The sequence below is a fragment of the Sturnira hondurensis genome, unplaced genomic scaffold (genome assembly GCF_014824575.4).
Source record: "Sturnira hondurensis isolate 20B ecotype Veracruz unplaced genomic scaffold, ASM1482457v3 Scaffold0015659, whole genome shotgun sequence".
In the NCBI taxonomy this organism is placed as follows: Eukaryota; Metazoa; Chordata; class Mammalia; order Chiroptera; family Phyllostomidae; genus Sturnira; species Sturnira hondurensis.
In genome coordinates, this window is record NW_028088290.1 from 89,691 (window position 1) to 115,300 (window position 25,610).

Consider the following 25,610-nt stretch of genomic DNA (forward strand, 5'->3'; position numbering starts at 1 on the left):
TATGAGATTGAACATAAGTTATTCAGAAAGTTGAAGATGTTCACTGTTACCATGTTTTATTGGTCTGATGTACTTAGTGTTTAGATATTATTTCTTAGTACAAGGAACAAAACAAGTGAATAAAAAGCAAACAGGTCAACTTTATAAAGGTGAATTTAACAACTTTGTGGGACATTGAGAAGAGATGGATATATGAGTCATAATTTTGGTATCTATATCTGGGATGAATCTATAAATTTTGGAGTAATTCATAATGAATCCATGAGAATATATAGATATCAAGAAGACCTAAGACCAAACCTCTTCAGTTTTACTGTTAGCCTTATTTTTTCCCACTCCATTTGTTCTTTCCACTTTATACCACCTTTCTGAGTGCACTCAACACAGGGATTTGACTGGAGAAGTGAAACTTCACAGAGAAGTGAAACTGAAACCCAGAACTCAGGGAGACTAAATGTTCCATACACTATCCCTCATGCTGTTTGTATTCTTTAAACTCTCTGTTATAACATCTATACTGTATTGCATCTTAGAATCTCTACTACCTTTTAAAAGAAACCTTCGTGGCCTCATGTGCAGAAGCTTACCCAGACTTCAAGTCTCTGCAGCATTTTGTGTTATTTTAAGTAACTCTTCACCGAGTATCTTGTACTGTAGTGTGATGACTTAAGAGTGGGAGGATCTGACCCCCTGAGTTTGAATCCTTTTCCCCCACTTACTATACATACAATGTACTCTACATATGGTTTCGGTCATAATTTAACTAACTTCTCTGTGTCTGTTTGTTTTTTAATACAATAGCATTATTAATAGACGAGTTACATGGACTTTTGGTAAAGTTTAAGTGAGAAGATTCATGTATAGCACTTAACATTGGTGGGGGAATCAATATTAAGTATTATTACTGAAGTTGTGCCATAAGAAAAGAATGTGAATTCTCAATTTGTGTGATTTGGGGTAAATGATCTATAAAATAGGGAGAATAATCTCATTGGATTATTGTAAGGATATAACACATTAATGTTTGTATTTAGTAAAGGAATTGGAAATAGTAATAACAATGATGTTGGTGATTTACATTGCTTTTTATATATTTCCTTTTTAATCATTATAAGTGGGCAAGAGATGTTAGCTGTTATTAGTCGATTTAAGTAACTTTTAAATCAGGTTTCATAACTTCCCTGTTTTTTATTATAATCATTGCCCAATAAACATTTACTGAAAAAGTAATTCAATATAACATAGAAAACCAGGCTGTTGTTTCTAGACCCAAGTTCTTGTTCAATATCCTGGCACGTTTCCTTTAGGAAGTGTCATTCGATGCCAAGGCTATTCTTATATCTAGATGGACTGGATAATTACCATAGAATTAATTGAGAATTGATGAGATATCCTTCTTTCCCATATATATGTCCAAATCATACCTTTGGTATTAAAAAAAGATTTATTACTTTGACCCTTATATTTCTTTATAAAAATGAAAATTATCCTGGACAGTAATAAATTAACTGGCATCAAATTAATCTACCAATTGAAAACTTGGCCATCAGATTATTTTCAACTCTGAATTTTGATTGAGACAGAATTTTAAAGTGTTAGGACCCTGGATGCACACATTCACTTATTCATTAATTCATGTATCCAGCAATCTTATATGTATTTTTTAAGTTTTTAAGTACAAAGATATGAGTAAAATATGTGAATACCAAAATATGGATTCAAAAGCATAGTGCTTTCACTAAGAAAACAAAATACAGGGGAAGGAGTGGGTCCTATTGCCTAGCACAGGGATTGTCAATGTATTTCCACCCATGGAACACATAAGCCAAATACTAAAATTCTGGGACCCACCCAAATATATATATTTTTTGCCATTCTGACAAAAATATGTATAAGTTTGAATCTTTCACATAGATGGCAACTGTTGTATTGGCTGATGTCATGTTTTAATGTATTTTATTTTATTTTTTATTGCTGTTCAACTACAGTTGTCTCCATTTCCCCACACCACTCTCCTCTCCATCACCAGTCATCATTTTTTAAAATTGACCTTTCAAAGAAAAAGAGGTCAGGTAAATACCTGACTAAATAGTCAGGTATTGCATGTTTTAACAATTCTTGAGGCACATTGGTTGAAAATCACTGGTATAGTGGAAAAAATGCACAGTATAGTCAAGAGCATGGACTTTTCTTGGAGCATACATTTCAAGTAGACCATTGTCTCATAAGTATGAGAAGGAGAAAAATAGAAAGATAAACATAAGAAGAGTAGATAACATTAAGCCCCATGTCACAGAGAGGAGATAGGAAGGTATACAAAAATCTTAAGTGCCAAAAATCATTAAACAATATGCAAATACAAAGTATGTATTTGATGCATTGAGACAATTCCAGAGGTATAATGAAATAATATGTACTTTGCTGGTGAAACAATGAAATAATCAGAAGGTATTTCAGGAGTACCTCATATTACAGGGAGCCCTATATTTAGGGTGAAACCCTTTAAATTTTGCTCACAGTTGAAGGAGTCTTTGTGTTTCTTACAGAAGACAGATACAACAAAAATGCGCTTAAGTCTTTGGAATCTGTCGGTAAAGAGATCTTAACTGGGGTTTTGGATGGCTTGGTGAAAACTAATGTTCTTGAATTGGAGGAAACTGAAAAGGAAAAATTTTATGATGCCAAACCTAGAGAAAAGGCCTCAGTCTTAGTGGACGTTTTTCGACAAAAACGCGATGAAGCAGGTCAAATCCTTCTCCGAACCTTCCTTAAACCAGAAAATCTCTCCACTGGCACAAAACGTAAGTATGGGGTCATTGACAACAAATATCCTAAATTTTCCTCAATGTATTTAGTTCCAATGTTTCTCCAGTGTCCTCAATGCTCCCATCCTTAAATTACTAAAACATTACTTTCACTAATCCTATCATTGTTGTTTTATGGGCTACTTGGCTTTTGTGAGAAGGGATTTGATTTCCAATCACCTAAAAAGCTTAACCTTTGTGTTTTAGGTTACTCATGTAAATAGGTTATTGTGGAGACATTTTGGACAGTGTGTGCTTTCCTTCAAATTTCTTAACCTCCTTAAGCAACAGTCTCAGCATCTTTGACACATGAAAATGTCAGTAACTCCATAGGATTTGTAAGGCTAGGATCATAGTGGTAGGAATATGCTGACAACTCCTAAGATTTTAGCTCTCATCTATCACCCTTCTCTGAGCTCCAGATGTAGTTAGCTCTAGCTGCATGTTCAGCGTTCTATTCAAATATTCACCTGGCTTCAAAAACTAAGGTATCTGAAATGACACACTTGACCCCCCCCCATCAAATTTATTCCACTTCTATCCCCTTTCTATCTCATTAGAACTATCCACCAATCCACCAGTTTTCTTAATCCAGAGTACAACTGTTTTCTCTGCCTATGAATAATAGGCAGGAAGAGTGTCAGACACAAAGCAGGCACATAATAAGTATTAGATGAATAGACAAATGGAAAATATGCATTAATTAGTTACATCATCATTATTTGGCTTGCAATACTTAGAACTTTCTAGTGTTAACTCATTTCTGTAAGCTATGAAATATGACCAGGGGAACACCTCCACAGTGTCTAATATATTAAAATATTTCAAAACTTTTGACGTATATTGAATTATAAGTATTATTGAGCTTATATATCTTCAAGCCCAAGTTTGCCAGTGAAGGAATCTACTATATGCTACAGAGTTTAACCTGAAATCCCAGCCTGGAATACTGGAATTTATCAATAATACTAAATGAACAAAAAGCTACATATATTATACAGCCCTCACTAGAACACATAACTTTTTAAATTAGCCCTTATCTAGGTAAATGGGAAATTCCCGCCAGCAGGAGGGACATGTGTTAGATGTCCAAGATTGTGGCTAAGCTGTATTTACATTGATATTTATACTGGCCCTTCTGCAGGTTTATTATTTTCTCTTCAATTTGGGATGGGATGGGGACAATTTTGATTTTGTTCAAAAATAAAAGATCTGCAATGAAGAATCAGAATTGAAGTAACAGAAACTTCAAAATAATTTTAGTTCCCCCAGTGAACATTTAACCAAACTGAGGAAAACCAGCAGAGACAGTGGTAGGCAGGAAGTAGACATAGGATCTGCCATGTTTTATGTAAATATATATGGTGCCAAGTACTGTCAAGTGCTTGTTATTTCATCAGAGAGATAAGTATTCAAATACAAAGCCAGAGAATGTCAAAATATCTAAATTTTTGGTACACCGAAGAAGTTGGCTTTGTCTAATTTTAAGGTGACCTTTTTCTTTTTGTTTTAATTGAAAGAGGTTTCCTAGTATTTTATTAGGTAACAGATAAGACTGAAATATTAAAAGTTTTATCTAAACTCCTAATTCTCCCATTTCTTTCAATTGCACTGCCATCTATTAAAAACTCCTTTTGTACAGCAAGCTGCACTATAATATTTATATGTTGTAATGACAGTGTACATTGTAAGGAATTGTTTTCTTACTAAATATACTTTTAGATGCAACATAGAAATATTAATTCCCAATTTTAACTGCAAAAACTTTATCTATGTATAGATACACAACAGTCATTAGGAGATGACATTTCTTGAGCTAGAGAGTTGACCAAACTTGTAAATAAATGGGAAAAAAAGAGGTTTGATGAGACACATATCCTCTGACATATCTCTGGAATCAGGGGTTCTTTAAATTGGCAAAATCTGCTACAATGGGAATGGAGAATGTGTCACTATTTAATCTATTTTAAAATGTTCAGAAAGATTGGTTTCCTTAAAGACTTACAATTTGTTGCATCTCTTGAGCCTAAGTTTTTAAAATATATTTTAGAAAGACATTTATCAAAAATATTATGAAAACAATGAAAATAAATGAGTAAAAGTAATATAAAATATAAAAACTGAAAATTTTATACAGAGTAATATTACCTTTTCCCTTTAAATTAAATAAAATCAAAGACTGATTTGGTTGGTTCATGTAATTAAACATTAAGCTTTATTGTTATCATGGACAAAAACCTTGTTAACAAAATCACAATAAACCTCCTCTAGTTTGTTAATTCTTCTTCCTTCCTCACAAAGGGGAGGGCTTTGGACTTTCCCAGTCTCTTGCAAAATCTCAGTCAAATGCTGGCAAGTGGTATTGGGTAATATTTCATTTCTCTTAAGGGTGGGTCAGAAAAATTTTTTCCAACTGGGAGGAGTTATTAACTCACATTTTAAAACATGGGTTGAAAATTTAATGCTGGCAGTTTAGCATTAAATTTTATTCAGCATTTTGGAGGCAAGGACATACAGTGTACATTAGAACCTCTGACGAAAATGATGTCCCTCTGGCTGTGGGATCAGCACTCTGTTTGCCATACAGAATTTCTCCTTGAAATAGCTGACTGCACAACTTGGCAAAGAATCAGAGAAGTTCAACTCCCATGGAAAAGTTAAGGATTCAGGCTGAGGTTGCAGGGAAAAATAAAATCTGGATGGTATAGGATTCAGGATGCTATTAAATGTTAAGTGTGTGTATATGTGTATCTGTTCTCTGTAATTAGAAGTAGACTTGGGATGTTATACTATCCAATATGGTAGCTGCTAGCCATGTGTTAACTAGTAGTGCTTAAATTGTGGGTAGTGACACATGCTGAAATGATAATAGCTTGGATATATTGTGTTAAATGAAATATTGTTAAAATTAATTTTAGTTGTTTGTACTTTATAATGTGACATTAGAAAAATTTTCATTGTGTATGTGACTCACTTGTATTTTGGATAGCATTCTGATATATATTTACTCAGTATACTCTTGCTTATTGACAAGAAAATGTTCACTTCGGCGCATGAGATTTCTAGAGTAAAATGTTGCTAAACTCAAACTGTTTTGACGAACACAAAAAAGGCTAAACTTGATCCAAATTATCAAGGTGTTTTCTTTATAATAACCAGAATTTATCATTATATTTTTGGGTGGATCTGCTACCAAGAATTTCTCCCTTCTTTCTCACTAACAATACATCTCTTCATACTAGAGGTTAGATGAAATTATAATTCCTACATTAATATGTTAAAAAAACTTCTCAGTATTTACCTCTCTGCCACTCTCCTTAAGTGATACTTGGTTCATAGATGCAGATGTGAAATTTCTGTCATGTGATGTCATGTGGTATTTCCTCTGGTTCCTACAGACATGGTTGGACCAGCTGAGCCAGCAGAAGCATCTACAGATACTCTCAAGCTCTGTCCTCGTGCAGAATTCCTGAAACTGTGTAAAGAAAGGGCTGAAGAGGTACTGTGTTCTGTAGATAAACTAGAGAGAGAGAGAGACGCAATTGCTTTCACTGGATACACAGTCTCTCAGAGCACTAATGGCAGAGAGATGAGGTGCAGGCAGTGGTAATCTCTCTCTTAGATGCTTTGTGCAAGGAGGAAATAGTACACCCTCACACAAATTCCAACTTTCTTTCAATCCCACGATAAAATGTGGATCTCTCAGCATGCCTTGATGTCCTCATACCTATTTGAGATTTATTATAATTCAGTTATAGTCATAAAACAAAAATATTTATGAGTATAAGATAGCATAACTGAGTAGTTATTATCTGCATACTCCTTGAAAAGCATACTCCTGGATATGAAACATGTTTTAAAAATATAATTAAAGCCTGAGCCAATTGCAAATGTTTCCTGGCTTTCATGAAATTTGATCTGAACCTTGAATAGTAAGAATGATTTGTCTAGGTGAAGAGGATAGAGGAGAAAGGATAGAAATTCTTGGGAAGAGGGTGGGGATGGCTGGGGTTGGAGGGAGTTGTTCGGGGTGGGGAATGCAGACAACTATACTTGAACAACAATAAAATTTTTAAAAAACAGATATTTAGGTAAATCAAAGTCACTGCATATCCATTTCCTATAGATCTATTCAATAAAGGATAGAAAGGACCGCACTCGTCTGGCTCTCATCATATGCAACAGAGAGTTTGATCACCTTCCTCAGAGGGGAGGGGCTGAGCTTGACATCACAGGGATGAAGGAACTTCTTGAGGGCCTTGGCTATAGTGTGGAAGTGGAAGAGAACCTCACAGCCAAGGTAAGGGCCCCTCACCACCCCATACATGTATATATTACATATTCAGTACACATCCTCCTACTAACAAAACTTTATAATATGAATAGCCAAGCACTTTAAGAACCCTTGGTCACATGTTGTGTGTGTATGTGTATGTGTGCATGTGTGTATGAGTGTATACAATGAAAGTATACAGATGAAATCTGTCTTTTTTGAACTCCAAATACTCTCAATTCTCCAAAAAGACACAAAAGTGATTGGCCTGTGTACTCATAAAATTCTTAGTTCCAAAGAGAGATGATTGAGATTTAGATCCAATATTCTCAGAAAATTTAACTCATAAATGTTTAATAGAAATGTACTCACCATGAAAAATACTGAGTCCTGACTTTGTCCCAGGGCCTATTCCTGGCACTGGGGGCATGTCTGTGTATAAAGCAGGAAGTTCCAAGCTCCACTGAATTATATTTACTGGCAGCGATCCAATACAACTAAAAAAAAAAAACAAAACAGAACATTTCAGATATTTGGTGTGTCTACACATCTCTCTTTAAGAGTTTAAAAAATGAAAGTAAGTGAAAAAGAAAAAAACACATAAAGGCAAATTGGTGATTGGGGAGTACTTGTTTCAATAGATTGGTTAAGAAAAGTCCTGTTAGGAGACAAAGGAGGAGCTGACAGATGACAAGCTTATAATAGCAACACAAGTTTGGAAACGTGAATAAAATACATTCCAGGAAAGACGACTACAAATGAAAAGTCTAAACTAAATGTAAAACTGGAAAAAAAACAAAGGAAGACCAGTGTATTAGATTATACAGGAAGAAGGAGACAGGAAGAAGAAAGTAAAAATATGTCAGAAATTTGATTTAATTATAGGTACAGAGAGAAGGGTTTTGAAGGGAAGTGGAATGATAGCTATATGACACAATACTCTAATTAAGTGATGAGATACAAGGCAGAAACAGAAAGAAAAGGATATATAAGTGAAAATATGTGGGGTCAACTTTGCCCGAAAAGTCCCCCCATCCGCCACGGTTGAAATTGAAGCTACCAAGACTGATCTGCTTGAGGAGGAAAGGTGGCCAATCCTTCAAAGGGGAAGGGCCAAGAGCCCCTTCCTCAATGGCCTTGCATTGGGTTCCTTTGCACAGATAAAGATCAAACAACAGATAGCATTCAAAGAATTATGAGGGCTTATTCCCAGTCAGGGTCAGATAGCTAAAGAGCCATAAAACTTTGAGGAACAAACTTCTTGCTTGGACCTTATTATTTAAATGAGAGCATTCTAAACAAAGCAGGTTTCACAGGATTTTACATATTCTTTCTTAGGCCTGACCACCTGGAGAACCTGCGCTTTCCAGCACAGGGCTGCATCACCTTCCCCATCATAGGTTTTTAGACTTAAGTTGATTAGAGCCAGGAAGTGCTTTCCCCAGACAAAAATGGGGACTCGGGCTATGTCAGAATACCTGACGGGCAAAGGTCCTGCTCTCCCTCTTTGTTGCAGCCCTTCTGAGTCCTTCCACAATGGCCTCCCAAGTGATCGTGTCGGGCTTAGGTTGACTCTGCTCTCAGATGTAGTACCCAATCATAGACTAAACGACCAAGCATTGGGAGCAGGGGAGGAAGCAGAAGCAGCCTTTGCTACCAGAGAAAAGCTCTGACTCCTAAGTGGCTAGCATTCTGGAGGATGCTCACTCAGCCTTAGCCATGGGGGGCAGTTACAACTCCTGAAACCAGGCAGAGGGGTTCCCCCCAAAAATAAGCAAAAGTGAAAAATATCAAGAGGCAACTCATATAATGTTAGCAGGAACAGACAGTTGACTTCACTGACCCATTTTAGAAAGAAAAGTTAAACAGCTATGATTGAGTAAACACTATGTGAAGGCACAGTGGTTGGAACATTAAAGATGTTTCTTATACTGCTCATGATAAGTAGGAGGTCCTCTTAAAGTAACACATAGTGGGTTTTTTCAGGAGATGGAGTCAGTGTTGGCGGCATTTGCTGCCCGCCCAGAGCACAAATCTTCAGACAGCACATTCTTGGTGTTCATGTCTCATGGCATCCTGGAAGGAATTTGTGGGACTCTGCACAGAGATGAAAAACCAGATGTGCTGCTGTATGACACCATCTTTCGGATGTTCAACAACTGCCACTGCCTCAGTCTAAAGGACAAACCGAAGGTCATCATTGTCCAGGCCTGCAGAGGTGGTGAGTTCTGACAGGGAAAATCCAAAGTACCTGAACTGTTTGCTGAGGACTGTGATCTTTGTTTTCATTTTAGGGGAAATAATTTTACTCCCCATTCAGGGCAAATGAAGTGAATTGGATTCTTGGGAAACTCCACTTAAGTGGTTGGAATCATGAGAAATATCTTTCCAGCTGAGACATATTTAGCTGAATCTAAGGAGAGCAATGAAGGAGATCTTTGGAATGCCTAAATCAAAGTTGAACAAAAATATTTAACCATTGGAATGAATCATTTTAGTAACAGCTTTACTTGTAAATAGTTTACAGATATTCTGACATTCTCTGCATTGAGAAGAATTTCATTTGATAGTGGAGCTATTCTGTAATAGCAGCACCCCTTTTTTATCTCAAACAGTGTTGAAAGGGAACTGGGTAGGGAAATAAGGGCACTTGGCATTGCTCTCAAAATTTTATTTGTTTGTTTTCTGACTTCCAGTTGTCTTTTGGATTTTTGGAGCCATGTTTAGGAAAGAAAAACAGAAATAATTTAGCTAAAAATAGTAACTATGCTCTGCAATGATGCACATAAGGCTTGAACTCCTTTGCTCTTCTTAGAAAATGGGTTCTTTCGTGTTTATGTTACTGTCATTCTTTACATACAAGATGCTCTCACTGTTAACTGGCACATTGTTCTAAGACAGTAGAGAGAGGCCAAGTTATGTGTGTGGGGACAGGGAGTTTAGTGTGTGTATGTGTTTGCCATGCAAATATAAAAGTGGTGATAATTAACATTTCTTTATTGTTATTCACTTCTTAAAATTTGTTCATTTGAGAGAGAGAGGGAGAAAGAAACACTGAATTTCTTTTGCACTTATTTATGTATCCATTGGTTGATTCTTGAGTGTGCTCTGACTGGGATGGAATCCAGAACCTTGACCATTGGGATGACACTCTAAGCAACTGAGGTACCTGGCCAGGGAAAGAATGAACTTTCAAAGAGAATGCGGTGGGCAATTGTGACAGTCAAACTGAGGGAGGCACACAATGTTTACACAGTTGTTGTCTCTCCAGCAAATCGCGGGGTATTGTGGGTCAGTGACTCTCCAGCAGCCTCAGCAGACAGCTCTTCACAGCCACATGGGGACCCAGAGGAGGATGCTGTTCACAGAGCACACGTGGAGAAGGACTTCGTTGCTTTCTGCTCCTCAACCCCACGTATGTATCTTTCAGTTGCACACAAAGATCTGTGGGCCTGAAGCCACCCCTGAATGGTTCTAGAATATTGATAGGCTCTATGCAGCAATGATCTAAGGCACATTTTGAATGCTGCTAAAATAATTTACATGTATCTCATTATTTTATGGAAACAAAAATTCTATATATTTTCTCCTTTTAAAAATCATACTTGGGTTTTAAGTGCTCTACTTTATAAGCTGAGACATACCAAACATTCCAACAACCTAATACAAGCAATCCAGTTGACCATACAAAATTTAAAAACAAATGAATGATTCAGTTTTCTACTCTAGCCCTTTCTCCATAGTTCCAATTTGATGCTAGTTGGAGTGTATTATCGCCTGCCTGGAAGGGTGTGAATATCCTTTAAAAGAGGTAGAAAATGACAGTCTGGGGTTAATGAGGCCTAATAGTAGGTTACTAGGGTTTAGTCTTTGACTTCTAGTTAGTCATCTTAAGAAGCCTTACATTGCAGTATTTCTGATTTGAAAATTTCTGCTTTAAGTATTTTTAAACCACTGCATAGAGTTTTAACTGACATACAAAAATACATATATACTTAATGTATGTAACATAATGAGTTGGATATAAGTACACATTTGTGAAATCATCTCCACAACCTATGTCCTAAACTTTTCCCTCCTCTTAAGAAGTTTTCTTTGGATTTGTTCATTTGCCTTGTTTACTATACTCTTGAAAGACACTGAGATTTTTACTCTGTAATCACCCTTTGGAGCCAGATGCCCGTTTTTTGTTGTTTACTTCCTGAGCATGGGAAAATTCTTTAACCGTCTGAGTGTCTGTTCTTTCAACCGAAAAAGCAGTAATTCCTGTTCTATCTCAAACCTTTCAAGTCAAGTGAATGAACATGAGGCACAAAGTGTCAGTCCCAAAAAATACAATGCAGTCACCATACAATTCTGATCAGCTATCCCTTTAGTTAATCTCTGCCAGTTTTTCTACCCTGTTGTAAATGAGTTAATGTTGATATATAAGTGTTTTCCTTAAATATGTCAAATTAATTCCCAAGCAATGCTTAAAGGACATACCCCTAAAACAAAAAATGTAATAAAAATAGGTGAGGCCAGAGCCAAAGGCTTACCATTTCTTTTCTTCATAGATAATGTATCCTGGAGAGACACCAAAAAGGGTTCACTCTTCATTTCACAACTAATCACATGCTTTCAGAAATATTCTTGGTGCTGTCACCTTGAGGAAGTATTTCGGAAGGTAACCTTCTTTTCCCTCCTCTAGTCACTTTTTTTTTTTTCTGGAAGTCTTGCTCTTATACTAATTCAAGTTACACTGACTGATTGTGTCAGGGAAACAAAAGTATAACAGTGCCCTTATTTCTGTTACTCGGGGTTTTAAATCTGTTATTAGTAAAAGAAGATGTTAAAACACCACAGCAGCAAGTGAAAAGAGAACAAAATCATATAAAGTGGAAGCTCAAATGTTATGGACTATACTTTCCTAAAATACAAAGAATGAAAGCATTTTGAATTAATTATTGTTGCTTAATTTATTAAATAATTATGTGTCAGGGTTCTACATATAATTGCCATAATCTTCCTGAAACAGGGGTAGGTGAGACATTGTGTCATAAGGCTACCAATAGCCTACATTATTGTGAGAGATGTATACTAAATAAGTAGGCCAACAAAAACATTGTCAATACAGATTGTGATAGAATCCACAACAAAAGAATTCTAAGGCACTGAAAGAAATTAAGGAAGACATTCTTTGAATGGAGTAGTCCAGAAAGGAAGATTATATTTCTTTCCCAAATTAGAATATGCCTTATTCCCCCCTGCGTCCTAATTTGTTTTCCTCCCTAGTTATGATCATCACTCATTTGCTATATATATGACTTGTTTGGTAACCTGTAATCACTCACTTGAATGCAAACTTTGTGAAGGCAGGAATTTGTTCAACATCTCACCATGCTGGCACACGGGAAATAATGTTCATTCAACACAAGGCATGAATAAATGAACAGATGCTCCCCCACCTTCTTCTTTAGCAAGAAATGTACTAATAGTAAGAATATGAGAAAGTGTGGCTGTTTTTATCCTAAACTCAAAACTGTAGAGAACAAATAGTACAGAACTGTGGGAAAGAGGAGTATATCTTTACTGGAAATGGAGAAGATCACATTGTAATGTGAGTTAGGGTCTCTGAGAATGGGAACTCGAGAAGTTGAGTCCTGTTGGATGAATAGGAATTAGACATTGTAATCTCAAGGACATTGCTAGAATAATATTAGAAATAAGACCTCATAGATCAATCCATGGCAAAACAAACAAACAAGCAAAAAAAACCCTTCAGAGTTCAATATGGTGTCTTGTTCAGGTTTTAAGGTCAAAAGTGGCTTTTTGTGCCTCATTGAATTGATGATGTAGTCTTTGAGGTTAAAGGTAGAGGATATTTGAGATGCAGTTCAGATATGTAGAATAGAGATGGAAAAGAAATAGAGAAGAAATGCAGATAGAAAAACCTTGGATTAGACATGAAGCATTTGTTCTAAGATAGAGTGTTTTGTAACATGGGGAATTACTTATAAATGTAGGGTGGCAGTGACTGGACATTAGAATGACCATGGTCTTGCTCCCATTAACCCTAATAGCACCTTTCATTCCCAGAATTTGTTGGCTTATGGTGCAAAATGTTCTCTGAGAGTGACTAAGAGTTATGTTTCATCCTTTGCCTCTTTTTCTTTTTAGGTACAAAGGTCATTTGAAAAGCCAGATGTTAAAGCCCAGATGCCCACCATTGAACGATTATCCATGACTAGATATTTCTACCTGTTTCCTGGCAATTGAAAATCGTAAGTATCAGAGTTGTTGGCCATCCTGGTAACTGAAAGTAGTAACTGTTGGAGTTGTTCGCAGGTGAATTAAATGAGAGAGTAGTATTGGTAGTGATGTCCAATGACAAAAGATAGCCAATTGCTTGGGTGGTCAAATTAGTGTTACTTGTTGATATAGTTTGGCAATTAGAATCTTTTGTTGCTTTACATAAATCCATTTGTTTCATCCTCTGTCTCCAAAATCAATTAATCAATCTGTCAGTCAATCGAGGAGATAAACCTGATGAAGGCAGAAAGGAATAAATAATGAAGGACGCAGGGTAGCAATTAGTAAGACCAAGCTGTAATCATGCTTCTATTATTAGTTATACTTCCTTCTTTTCCTCCCCATCTCTAGCTTTGTCTCTGTTTCTCTCTCTCTCTCTGACACACACACAAACAAACACAAGCATTCACAGACACTGAGTTACCAAAGTTGCCTCAGATCCTGAAAATTACTAAAAACAAAGGAGCCAACTTCAAGCACATTTATCACATCACTAACTTTGAGCTCTTATCACTGACAGACATATTTGGGACTGTATTGTTTATGCTAATGCAGACTCTGTTTTTCTGACTTTTCTTACAATGTATATTACAGAACAGTCCGAGTTGCTCTCGGATCCTTAGTTACTACTGCTCAGAATCCCCTGTAAGCACCTATGTTATTAACATTTACATCTTTGGGGGGGTCAAATATTTTAAAATGGCCCATCAAGTTTAAATCCAACAATTACTTTACTCACAACAGCTTTACATCCCACTGTGTAATAGGTATATTTTTAATCTCTTAGCAACATAATTAAAAGTATTTTTATAGTAAGTTTATCTCAATTCTTTAAATCTCTGCTTTTCTTTACCCCTTGTTTTTTACTGTGTTGTTTCATAAAGGTGTAAGTACTTTGTCAGAATAGCTTGTATTGCCTAATTAGTATAAACAGAGCCATAGAGCCACATTTAGGATTGAGCTATTTATTTGACTAAAACTTATGAAGAACTTACTATATTCCAAATTCTGCTCTAGAATTTTAGGATATACCAGTGTACAAAATTAATGGAGTCCTTGTTTCCAGGAAGCTCACACTGTAGTGAATGGAGACAAACTCTAAATACACAAACTGGTATATGTCAGAGAGTGATCAGAGCTAAGAAGAACAATAAAGAATGTTAAAGAAATTAAAGAGATGGGTGCTGTTTGTGCTATAATAGATTATACAGGACAGTCTTCTTTGAAGTAAGAAAATAATTAAATTAGAACACAGCATGAATTGAGTTGGGTAGTGAATCCTGTGATTCTATTATCACAGGATTATAATCAGAAAATGTGTTGTAGCACAGGGACTAGCAAGTACAAAACCCTGAGGCAGAAATGTAGTTACACATTTTTCCTTTTGTTTTTTTAAAAAATATGTTATTGTTTATGCTATGACAGTTGTCCCACTTCTCCTCCCTGCCAAAATGCAGTGGGCTGGAGGAGAAAGAGAATGGGGAACATGACAGAGACAAATTGAGAAACATGGTGAAAATCCTGATCACATGGGCCTTGGTGATCACATGGTAAATGTTCTAAAATTTTTATCCTGAATGAAATTAGAAACCATTTTTACCAGAGAAATGAGATCATCTAATTAGATTTTCCAAAGCCCAGCCTGAGTACTATCTATGAATACACTACAATTGTCCCTGTTTGAAGCCAAGGGAAATAAGAAAAGCACATGGAAGAGGATGGAAAAAGAAAAAGAATCATAAGGGATAGATTGAGGCTTGTTGTAACTATTCTGATCTTCTGTTATTTTATTTTCAGGAAATTACAGGAAGTCCAGCCCTTCTTTATCAATTTTCACGAACACCTTTACCAATACAGCACACATATTTAACCTCTGTATTTAAATAAATATGAAAACAAATAAACTGCATCTTTTGGTCCTTTTTTTTAGATTTACTTTCTCTAAAACTATTTTTCAATTATAGTGGTTATTCAATATATTATAGTTTTAGTGTATAGTCTAATGGTTAGATATTTATATAACTTGTGAACTGATTGCCCCTGGTAAGTCTTGTTCCTATGTGACATCGTACATGCTTTATCAGTATTACTGACTGTATTCCCCATGTTTTACATTACATCCCATGACTGTTTCATTACTACCACTTTGTACTTCTTAATCTCTTCATAATTTTTACTCAGTCCTCTAATTGTTCCCCCTTATCTAGGAGCGACCAGTTTGTTCTTTATACCCATGAGTATGTTTCTGTTTTGTTTATTTTGTTCTTTATTTCCTTTTTTATTGACTTTATTAGGATGACTATGATTAACAAAATTAGATAGGTTTCAGGTGCACAATTCCACAACACATCATCTGAATATCATATTGTGTGTTTACCACCCCAAGTCAAGTCTTCATCCATCCTTATTTATTCCCTCATACTCTCTTCCACCTCAGCTACTCTGTTTCTCCCCACAGCCCCCACACTGTTGTCTATGGCCATGAAGTTTTTCTTTTTTTCTTCTTTTTCAATCTTTCCAACTCCCCTCATCAAATTTCAATTAAAATGGTGGGTGAATGAAAATGAAATGGAGGAAGCTAACTGGATTTTCTAGCTTATGACTCATATAATATCTGCATTTCACTGAGTGAAAAGACTGGCCAGGACTGGACCTCAGCCACAGGGTAAAAGGAGATGGTGCCCATATAGAAGACCAAAACTGTAAAATGGTCAGCTCCTCATCAGTGTACTCATCAACCCCAAAGTCTACAGTGATACAGAGAAGTTTTCTAGCTCATTCTTTAGCCAGCATCATAGGTTCAGCTAATATTTTCCTCAGTAAACTAATATTTTAGCAAATTATTCCCATGTACCTTTCTTTCTTTCTACAAAATAAATACACTTTCTTGATTATTTTCTTTTCAGATGTGTGCCTATTTCCAAACTTCAGGGAAATTTTACTCTTTCACAAGCATTTAGCTATTGTCTAAAATAATTTGGCTATTGGTTCAAGATGGTATAACCTTACTGTATTTATATGAAAATAGAGATATCATCAGATAAAGGACATAAAGAGAAGGGGAAGTGTCAGCAATGGAAGAGAGAATGTCAAAATCTATGGAAGGGTGAACACTGGTAGAGGAGTTTTGGCAACATGTCTATCAGAGTTTCTCACTAAAGAGATGTACCCCTTCTGTTGCACAGACACCGAATGCTGGATAATTATTTTAGTGTACAGCTCAAATGAGTTCAGAGAATGCTCTAGGCATCAAATACAGCCATAATCATTAATATTCATGTATATTAAATGTACATCAAGATTATTTTAAAGATGTTGAGTATTTTAAGGGACTTATATATAAACAACTACTTTAACTTTCACAGCAACCCTATAAAGTAATTACTATCGATACCTCTATTTTACCCACAATAAATTAAAAGAATATAGAGCTTAAGTGACTTGCCCAAAGTCACCCAGTGTATAGGTAAACACACCAGAATTTGAATGCAATCTGAGTTGCTCTAGAATCTGAGTTATTAAACACTGTACTGCACTTTCTGAAAAATAATGAAAAACTGAAATTATAAGGTTCTGAATTAGAGGTTTTACTAAATTTTGCATTATAAAGGTTAACAGTAGTAAAAAGATTCATGATTTTTATATTACTGGGCTTAGCTAGCTTTTCCATGTAGAAACACAAGACACATAAAAAGATTCAAAAATATATATTTTGGAGACTTCATTTCACTGTCCCATGATAATAGTAGAAACCCAAGATAAAGATTTTCAAACATCACCACATAACTGGAAAAATATACACACAGGAACAGACACATAAATTTATGTTTCATATATATATGCTAACTCTATATGCACATATCTATCTATCTATCTAGCTTATATACATAAAACAAGAAAAAATAAACCTAGCATTAAACTTGATTAGTCAGAAAAATACTAAATTAATAATAAAATATAAAAATGAAAATAATAAATATTAAAAATTCCAAAATCAATAAAATGGTAATAAGATAAAAGTATTGATCAGATTACTAAAAGTGAAACCTGGTTCTAAAAGAACTAATAGCAGATATTTAGTGAGATGGAGTTTGAAAATTAGAATTAGCATATGGACAGTATGGATGACAAAAAAGTACACTATACACAAATAAACACAATTATAGAAAAAACATGAGACTCACATAAAATGTAGCTGGAATTCTAGGTAAGAAATTAGAAAAATTAATCCATGATGAAATAAAAAGCCAAATTAATCCATGAACATTAAATACATTACTTTTTCTTTATCTCTTCTACCTGAAAAAAAGTTAAAAAACATGAATGGTGTAAAGAAATGCCTTACAAAACTTCTAAGAACATGATAAACTCAGATTTATATAAATACTTCCAGATAATATAAAGAGAAGTACCTTTCTTAAATTCCTCATGGTACTAGTGTACAACTGCTACAGAACTAGAGAAGTGGAGGCAACGTTAGAAAAGCACAGTCTGATTTTTCAGGAACAGTGATAAAACCATTCTAAATAAGGTGTTAGCAAATCAAATCCAGCCACATATCTTGTAGTATTAATGTTTTTTAGACAGTTAGAATTTACTTTGGGAATGTAAATATAATTTAATAACAAATAACTATAACATTTGTTGTAATACAGGTTTGGTGCTAGTGATGAACTCCTTTATCTTTTTCTTTTCTGGGAAGCTCTTTACATGTCCTTTCATTCTAACTGATAACTTTGCTGGGTAGAATAATTTTATTATAGGTCCTTGCTTTCCATCACTCTGGATACTTCTTGCCAATCCCTCTTGTCTACAAAGGGATTTTTTGTTGAAAAATCAGCTGACAGTCTTATGGGAGTTCCTTTGTAGGTAACTAACTACTTTAGTCTTGCTGCTATAAGATTCTTTCTTTGTCCGTGACCTTTGGCATTTTACTTATGATATGCCTTGGTATGGGCCTCTTTGGGTTCATCTTGTTTGGGAGTCTCAATACTTTCTAGACTTGTATGTCTATTTATTTCACCATATTAGGGAAATTTTATTTTTCAAGTAGGTTTTCAAGTTTTTGTCTCTTCTTTCTTGCACCCCTACAATATAAATGTTGGTACATTTGAAGTTGTCCCAGAAGCTTTTATGCTATATTCATTTATTTGGGTCTCTTTTTTGATGTTTTGATTGGGAATATTTTGCTTCTTTATATTTCAAATTGCTGATTTAATTCTTGGCTTCATTTACCCTGCTGTTGATTCCCTGTAATGTCATCTTCATTTCAGTCAGTGTATACTTAATGTCTGACTGGTTATTTTTTATGTTTTCTTTTTTTTAAGATTTTATTTATTTATCTTTAGAAGGGAAGGGAAGGAGAGAGGGAGAGAAATATTAATGTATGGTTGCCTCTCGTGAGTCCCCTGCTGGGAACTGGGCTGCAACCCAGACACGTGCCCTGACTGGGAATCGAACAGCAATCCTTTGGTTCACAGGCCCGCGCTCAATCCACTGAGCTGTACCAGCCAGGGCTCTGGGTTTTGTTTTGTTTTGTTTTGTTTTTTGTGCTGTTGAATTTCTCACTAAGTTCCTTGAGTATCCTTATAACTGTTGTTTTGAACCCTGTACCTGGTAGTTTGCTTATGTAAGATTCTTTTAGTTTTTTTTTTCTGGAGGTTTATTCTGTTCTTTCATTTAGTACCTGTTTTTTGTCTGTTTCCCTATTCTGTTTTTGTACATTAGATAGAGCTGTTATATCTCCCAGACTTGGTAGAATGGCTTTGTATAGTAGGGGCCTTGTGGTTCAACCTCCCCAGTCACTCTAGTTGGATGCACCAGGCGTGTCCCTATTTGGGCTGTGTGCACTACCCTATTGTATTTGAACCTTAATTGTGCTATTGGCTGCCTCTGCAAGGATTGGATGCAACTATAGTGGAAGAGCTGCTGTGCAAGCATCAACCTTATCCACAAGAAGAGATAAAGAAAAAGAAAAATCTTGCTCTACAAGATTTGCTTCAGTGGGCCTTTAGTGCTCACCAACTCTGCCCCACTCTTCACTCATGGAAGTCATAGGGTTGTAATGTGGTGTGGTTTAAAGCTGTTCACTTGGTGGCCTGGCTCTGGAACTTTTTAGAAAGTCCAAGGTCAGCAGCTGCCTATGGCCTGCATGGGGCAACCTGGTACTAGCTACAAAGTGATTTACAGATGACTGCTATTTGTGCTGGACTCAGAGGTGCTCAGGAAAGATCATGCTGTGAACCGAGGCTGGGTGCCTCTAGTGCTGGGCCTGAGACCACTTAGCCAGGGGTGCAGGATATGCAGAGGCCAGATGCTGCTTGTTTGAGGGTTTTAAGAAAGTCTGAAGCATGAGGCAAGAAAGGCCAGATGTATGGAAAAGCCACTGGAAATGGCTTGGGTGGACCAGCAACTTAAGTGGGACTAGTTCTCAAGGAATCACCAGTGTGAGAGCAACTTTGCCGGCAAAGTCCCCCTATCCACCATGGATGAAAGTAATACTACCAAGACATGATCTGCTTGGGGAGGAAAGGTGGCCAATCTCTCAGAGGAGAAAGGCCAAGAGCCCCTTCCTCAATGGGCTTTTATTGGATTCAGTCACACAAGAATACAGGTAAGGGTCAAACAATTGATAGCATTCAAAGAACTATGAAGGCTTATTCTCAGTCAGAGTCAGATAGCTAATGAGCCATAAAACACTGAGGAACAAACTTCTTGCTTGGACCCTTATTATTTAAATGAGAGCATTCTAAACAAAGCAGGTTTCACAGGATTTTACACACTCTTTTCTAGGCCTGTGCATCCTGGATCCCCCTCTAGCTGGCAAAGGGCTGCATCGCCTTCCCCATCATAGGTTTTTAGGCTTAAGTGGATTAGAGCCAGGAAGTGCTTTTCCCAGACGGAAATGTGGACTCAGCCTATGTCAGAATAGCTGGGGTGCTAGGGTCCATCACTCCCTCTTTGTTACAGCCCCCCGAGTCCTACCTTGAGGCCCTCCCAAGTGATCATGTCTGGCTTAGGTTGCCCCATCTCTGATTAACAGACCAAGCATTGGGGGCAGGGGAGGAAGCAGAAGCAGCGCTTGCTACCAGAGACAAGCTTTGTCTCCTAAGTGGCTCACATTCCAGAGGTCGTTCACTCAGCCTTGGTCATGGGGGCCATTACAACTTCTGAAACCAGGCAGAGCAGTTCCCAACATACCAGGGCCAAATTAACTGTGTGAGACAGGTTGATGGAGACTCAGATATGGTGCCTGTCTAACAGCTGTGTGGAGGGTTTCTCAGAAAAGAAGCAATGGCTTCTGCTAGCACTTTTTTTTTTTTCCCAGCAGAAAGCTGCCCCCAAGCTCCTGCCCCATGCCAGACAATTCAGTCCTTCCCCATGTGTCCCTGGTGACTTTTGAGTTGCTGCCAGGGCCAGTGAGTCTAAGTCCATGCACTGGACTTTTAAGAGGAACTTCTTGGGACTAAAGAAGCCTTCTTTTCCCTGAGCACAATCTCCACTGGTTTTTATAGCATGGAGTTATGGAGACTTCTATTCCTGGCACTGGAGTCCTAGGGATGATGGTTGGGTAGAACCTTTCACTTCTCAAGGAGGACCTCTGCAGCAGATAAAGCCCTTCCAATTTTTATCTGCCACACATCGGTGTGGCAGAAGTCCATTTCACCTCTCCACTCCTCCTACCAGTCTTGATGTATCTTCTTCTTTGCACTCCTTGTTGTAAGACTTCCATTAAGCTAGATTTTAGGTGGTTCTGAATGGTAGTTATTCTATAATTTAGTTGTAATTTTGATGTAATTGTGGCAGGATTTGTGAACTGCATTTACCTATGCCACCATCTTGACGGAAAGTCCTCATTTAAATTTCTTAAAATTTAAAATATATTACAGAAAAAACTAAATGGACTTTTTGCCAACCTATTACTATAACTTCAGTATAATACTAATTTCTAAAGAGCAATTCAATGTCTAATTGTAATATAAAGGGATGATAAAAACAAAGTTGTTTATAAAAATACAATAAATAAATTTCTTAAAATTTAAAATATTCACATTCACAAGAATTCCAATACATACACATTTAATAACATTTGCTATTCAAAAGACAGCCAAGTAAGAAATATTTTTGCTTTTGAAACCTCTATTTGCAATAACAATATACATAAAAAGTGCTTGAAGAAAACATAAAGAAATAGTTATAACATATATGGTGTTTGTCTTTCCATATGATCTCACCTTCAGTAGGAACCTAGACAACAAAGTAAACAAGCAAGAAAAATATAACCCAAGACACTGAAATGCAGAACAGGCTGACAGGAACCAGAGAGGAGAGGGGAGAAAATTTCAGGAGAAAAGGGGAAGGATTTACAGGAACTAGTATAAAGGACACATGGACAAAAACTAAGGGGGGTGGAAATGGGAGGGAGGTGGGGAGCACTGAGGGGGATGGGTTGGGATAGGAGTAGAAGACAGAAAACTGTACTTGAACAATAATTAAATAAAAAAGAAATAGTTATAACTTATATATGAAAAATTATTTTAAGAAATTATTGAGTGTCATAAAATAAGATTTAACTAGCATGAGGTATATGACACATAATTTGTGAGAAAACAAATGAATCTAAAATTTTCTATTTTTACCAGAATTAATTTATAAGCACAACAGAATATCAAAGAATATAATGAGGTATTTTCTTAAACTTGACAGTTTGCTTATACTATTGGTTTAGAAGGTAAATTAGTAATAATAGCTTAGAAAAATAGTTAAAAAGTGGTGAGACATTACCTGAACACAAATCATATCATAACATAATGTAAAATTCTATCAGTTGGCACAAGTAGACAAATAGATACACAGAAAAGTATGCAAAGGCTAGAATAAATAATATAAAACATGGCAGGTTGCAGAAATAAAATAATAAATGATTCAAGAAATTATTTTGTAAGAAAACACACACATATTTTGTATCCCAAGCCATACACAAAAGAATATTCCAGATTCAGTAAAGACCAAAGGGTGAAAAATAATGTTTTGAAAGTTGTTAGGAGAAAAAATGTAGGAAAGTATCTGTATGTGATTCATGCAAGGGCATTTTTTTCAACAAGATTTGGAAAGCACGTTGTATAAAAAAACCTGTAAATAAATTTATAAGATTTAAGAGCACTGTGTACAATGTTAAACTTTGTGGTGATGGTATCATGAGTATAGTCAAACTTCTAAGCTCATTGAAATATTTACATTAAATAACAGCAATGTTTCATTTATGAACTATACCTTGAAAAAACTTAAAAATAAAAATAAAAGTGAATTTATAGATAGTAGAAAGAAAAAAAACAAGCTGTAGAAACCAGGGGAAGAACTTTTCATAGTACACATAATCAACAAAAGATCCATTTGATTAATCAATCTCAAATATTAAAAACTGACTTTACATCAGGCATTTGCTATGTAAAAAAAAAGCAGACAAAGTCCATGTCTTCATGAAAACATGAAGTCTAACAGGGAAAAGAGAGATAATAGACAAAAATAAAATAAACACATAATTTATCATCAGAAGAAACCTGAAGAAAAAGATATAGTCAGCTATGAGATATGTAAAGGGTAAAGATTCCAGACAGAGAGAAAACAAATAAGAATGCTCTGAGATAAGAATGTGCACTCTGGCTGGTGTAGCTCAGTGGATTGAGTGTGGGCCTGTGAAGCAAAGGGTCGCCAGTTTGATTCCCAGTCAGGGCACATGCCTGGGTTGCGGCTAGGTCCCCAGTAGGGAACACATGAGAGACAACCACACATTGATGTTTCTCTCCCACTCTTTTTCCTTCCCTTCCCCTCTCTCTAAAAATAAATAAATAAAATATTTTTAAAAAGAATGTGGTTGGGGTGTTTGAAGAATACCAAGGGAATTATTGTGTCTAGAATCAGAGAACAAAAAGAATAGGGAAAAGTTAGGACATGAGATCAGTGAGGAGATCAAGGTCCACATATACAAGGCACCATTACAGTAAAAGACTTTTCATTTTTACTCAAAAGTAAAAAGCAATTAGAGAATTATGAGCAGAAGAATAAAACTAATTATTAGAGTTATATTTTATGAGTATCACTCTGGCTATGGGGTTAAGATGATAATAACAATAATGAGAAGCAGAAAGAATACTTAGAAAGCTATTGCAAAAATTCAGATTTGATTGTAGTCTAGATCAGGATGCAAGAAGTGAGGGTAGTGAGCAACCTTTATGTTTTGGAGGAAAAGCCACCAAATCGAATAAAGTTTTGCGAAAGATCTACTCTGAATGACTGGAAAAATGAAATTAGCTTTAATAACTCAAATAAAATAGGATTGTACTCTCAGAGGTAGTAGGGAAAGTCAAAATTGGGAGGACTACTAGACATTCAAAATATTGTCATTGGTTATATGAGAATGGCATTCAGGGAATAAGCATAGTGAGAGGTTAAATTTTTGAGCTGTCTTCATATGTATAAACAGTTTTGAAAACCAAGCTACTGGGACACTCCTGAATAAGTGAGGAAAAATAAAGCAAAGAACAAAGATGTGAATAGCAGCCAATGAAGTAACAGGAGGATCAAGACAAATATGTGATCTGGAAGGGAAATAAATGAAGGGTTTCAGGGAGAGGTATAAATATCACTGTGAAATGATTCTAATAGGTAAAAAAAAATGAGGATTATACCTTTGATTTGGCAACATTGAAGTGATAGATTACACTAACAAGCATTGTTTTGGTAGAGGGACAGAGACAAAGAGTACTTGAAACTGGTTTAAGAAAGAATGAAGAACATTTGTGAAGAGTAAGGATAAAAAAACACCTTTGAGGAGTTTTGAGAAAGAGGGATCAAGTGAGTTCTTTTTAATAAAGAGAAACTATAGTGTTTTTTTAATTTTTATAGCATTGACATGATTAAGTGGGAAAACAGTGAAGTAGAAGAGAAATGGGACTATTGTTAAAGAATGCTCTTGACTATGTAAAAGTGAAGAAATATAATAAAATTGTGGCTTAGCCTTAGAATTGCTGGGGTGAAGCCCAACTACATGAGACCAGGTGATGGTGAGTTGGTAGATATTGAGACTAGAAATATTCTTCTCTGAATGAAAGAATATTTATGAGATTAGGCTCAAAGAGAAGAAAATGTAGTGCTAATATATCACTTTGCCAGACAGACTATATATAGATACATATATATACAGAATCTATCTATATATCTACATATATCTCCAATACTAATATAAATGTTTTTCATTGCAATAACATTTAGTTATTGCATGGACAGAGCACAGGAAACTTGGTAGTGAATAAAGAATTGAATGAAAATTTTAATAACTTTTATAATGTAAAATAAAAACATAGGTTAAAATGGTGGTATAATTGGAGGTGAGAAAAGGTGGAGGGAATTGTCTGTAGGTAACTATCAGCAACTTACATTGAGGAGAATCATTACTGAGCAACACTGATGGAAGAAGAAATGAGGGTTAAATGCTATTTAATATTAAAAAATTAATCAAGAACATAATTCAAATTAAATTACCAAATTTTAGGTAGAACTGGTAGAAGTGAGGCAGTGTAAACAAACTGCATATCTTTTTTTGTATAAAGTATCAAAGGCAATTTTTCAATTTAATATCAGGAAATAAGAGGATAAATAAGCATGTTATTGAGAGTTCTGAAGATTAGCACTAGAAAACAAACAAAAACAAAACAAAACAAAAATACTTTAGAGAGCCCTGGCTGGCATAGCTCAGTGGATTGAGCGCGGGCCTGTGACCCAGGCGATCGTGGTTCGATTCCCAGTCAGGACACATGCCTGGGTTGCAGGCTGGTTCCTTGCAGGCTAACTACCAGCAGGGGACGCACAAAAGGCAACCATACATTGATGTTTCTATCCCTCTCTCCTTCCCCTCTAAAGATAAACAAATAAAATCTTTTAAAAAAAAGTAAATTTCAAAAAAATACTTTAGAGAAATGAAATATAGGATGTGGAATTAAAAATGGAACGTGTTGTACTGGGGAATATGCTTTTCATTATGCTTTTTTCAGTACTACTGGATTAATTGTGTTGTATATCTATTAATTTTGCAAAACATTCTAAAATTATAACCTGGAAACACTTTTAATATTTGAGATAGTTCTTAAAGTGTTGACTTTTATAAATATTTTCATCTACTGTCAAATTAAAAAAAACAAATTAAAGATACTATGGGAAAAAGGCATATGCAAGTATATATCTGT

At 35.7% G+C, this 25,610-nt stretch overlaps 1 protein-coding gene across 9 annotated transcripts in view; it reads left to right on the forward strand.

Moving 5' to 3' along the window:
- Positions 1-15,292, forward strand: part of LOC119000398 (caspase-13) — a 49,654-nt gene extending 34,362 nt beyond the window's left edge. The window contains exons 2-10 of one of the 9 annotated variants that reach the window (XR_005069319.1): positions 2,520-2,800; positions 6,193-6,303; positions 6,931-7,104; positions 9,064-9,298; positions 10,349-10,492; positions 11,634-11,743; positions 13,237-13,340; positions 14,386-14,527; positions 15,166-15,277. Coding sequence is in view for 8 of the 9 variants with exons in the window: in XM_037065321.1 (XP_036921216.1) it covers positions 2,520-2,800; positions 6,193-6,303; positions 6,931-7,104; positions 9,064-9,298; positions 10,349-10,492; positions 11,634-11,743; positions 13,237-13,335 (1,154 nt within the window). In the remaining variant the exon portion in view is untranslated. Of the gene's footprint in view, positions 1-2,519; positions 2,802-6,191; positions 6,304-6,930; positions 7,105-9,063; positions 9,299-10,348; positions 10,493-11,633; positions 11,744-13,236; positions 13,341-14,385; positions 14,528-15,165 lie in introns of those variants that run through there. The other 8 variants (XM_037065326.1, XM_037065327.1, XM_037065323.1 and 5 more) reach the window with 8 other exon arrangements.
- The last annotated feature ends 10,318 nt before the right edge of the window (positions 15,293-25,610 follow it).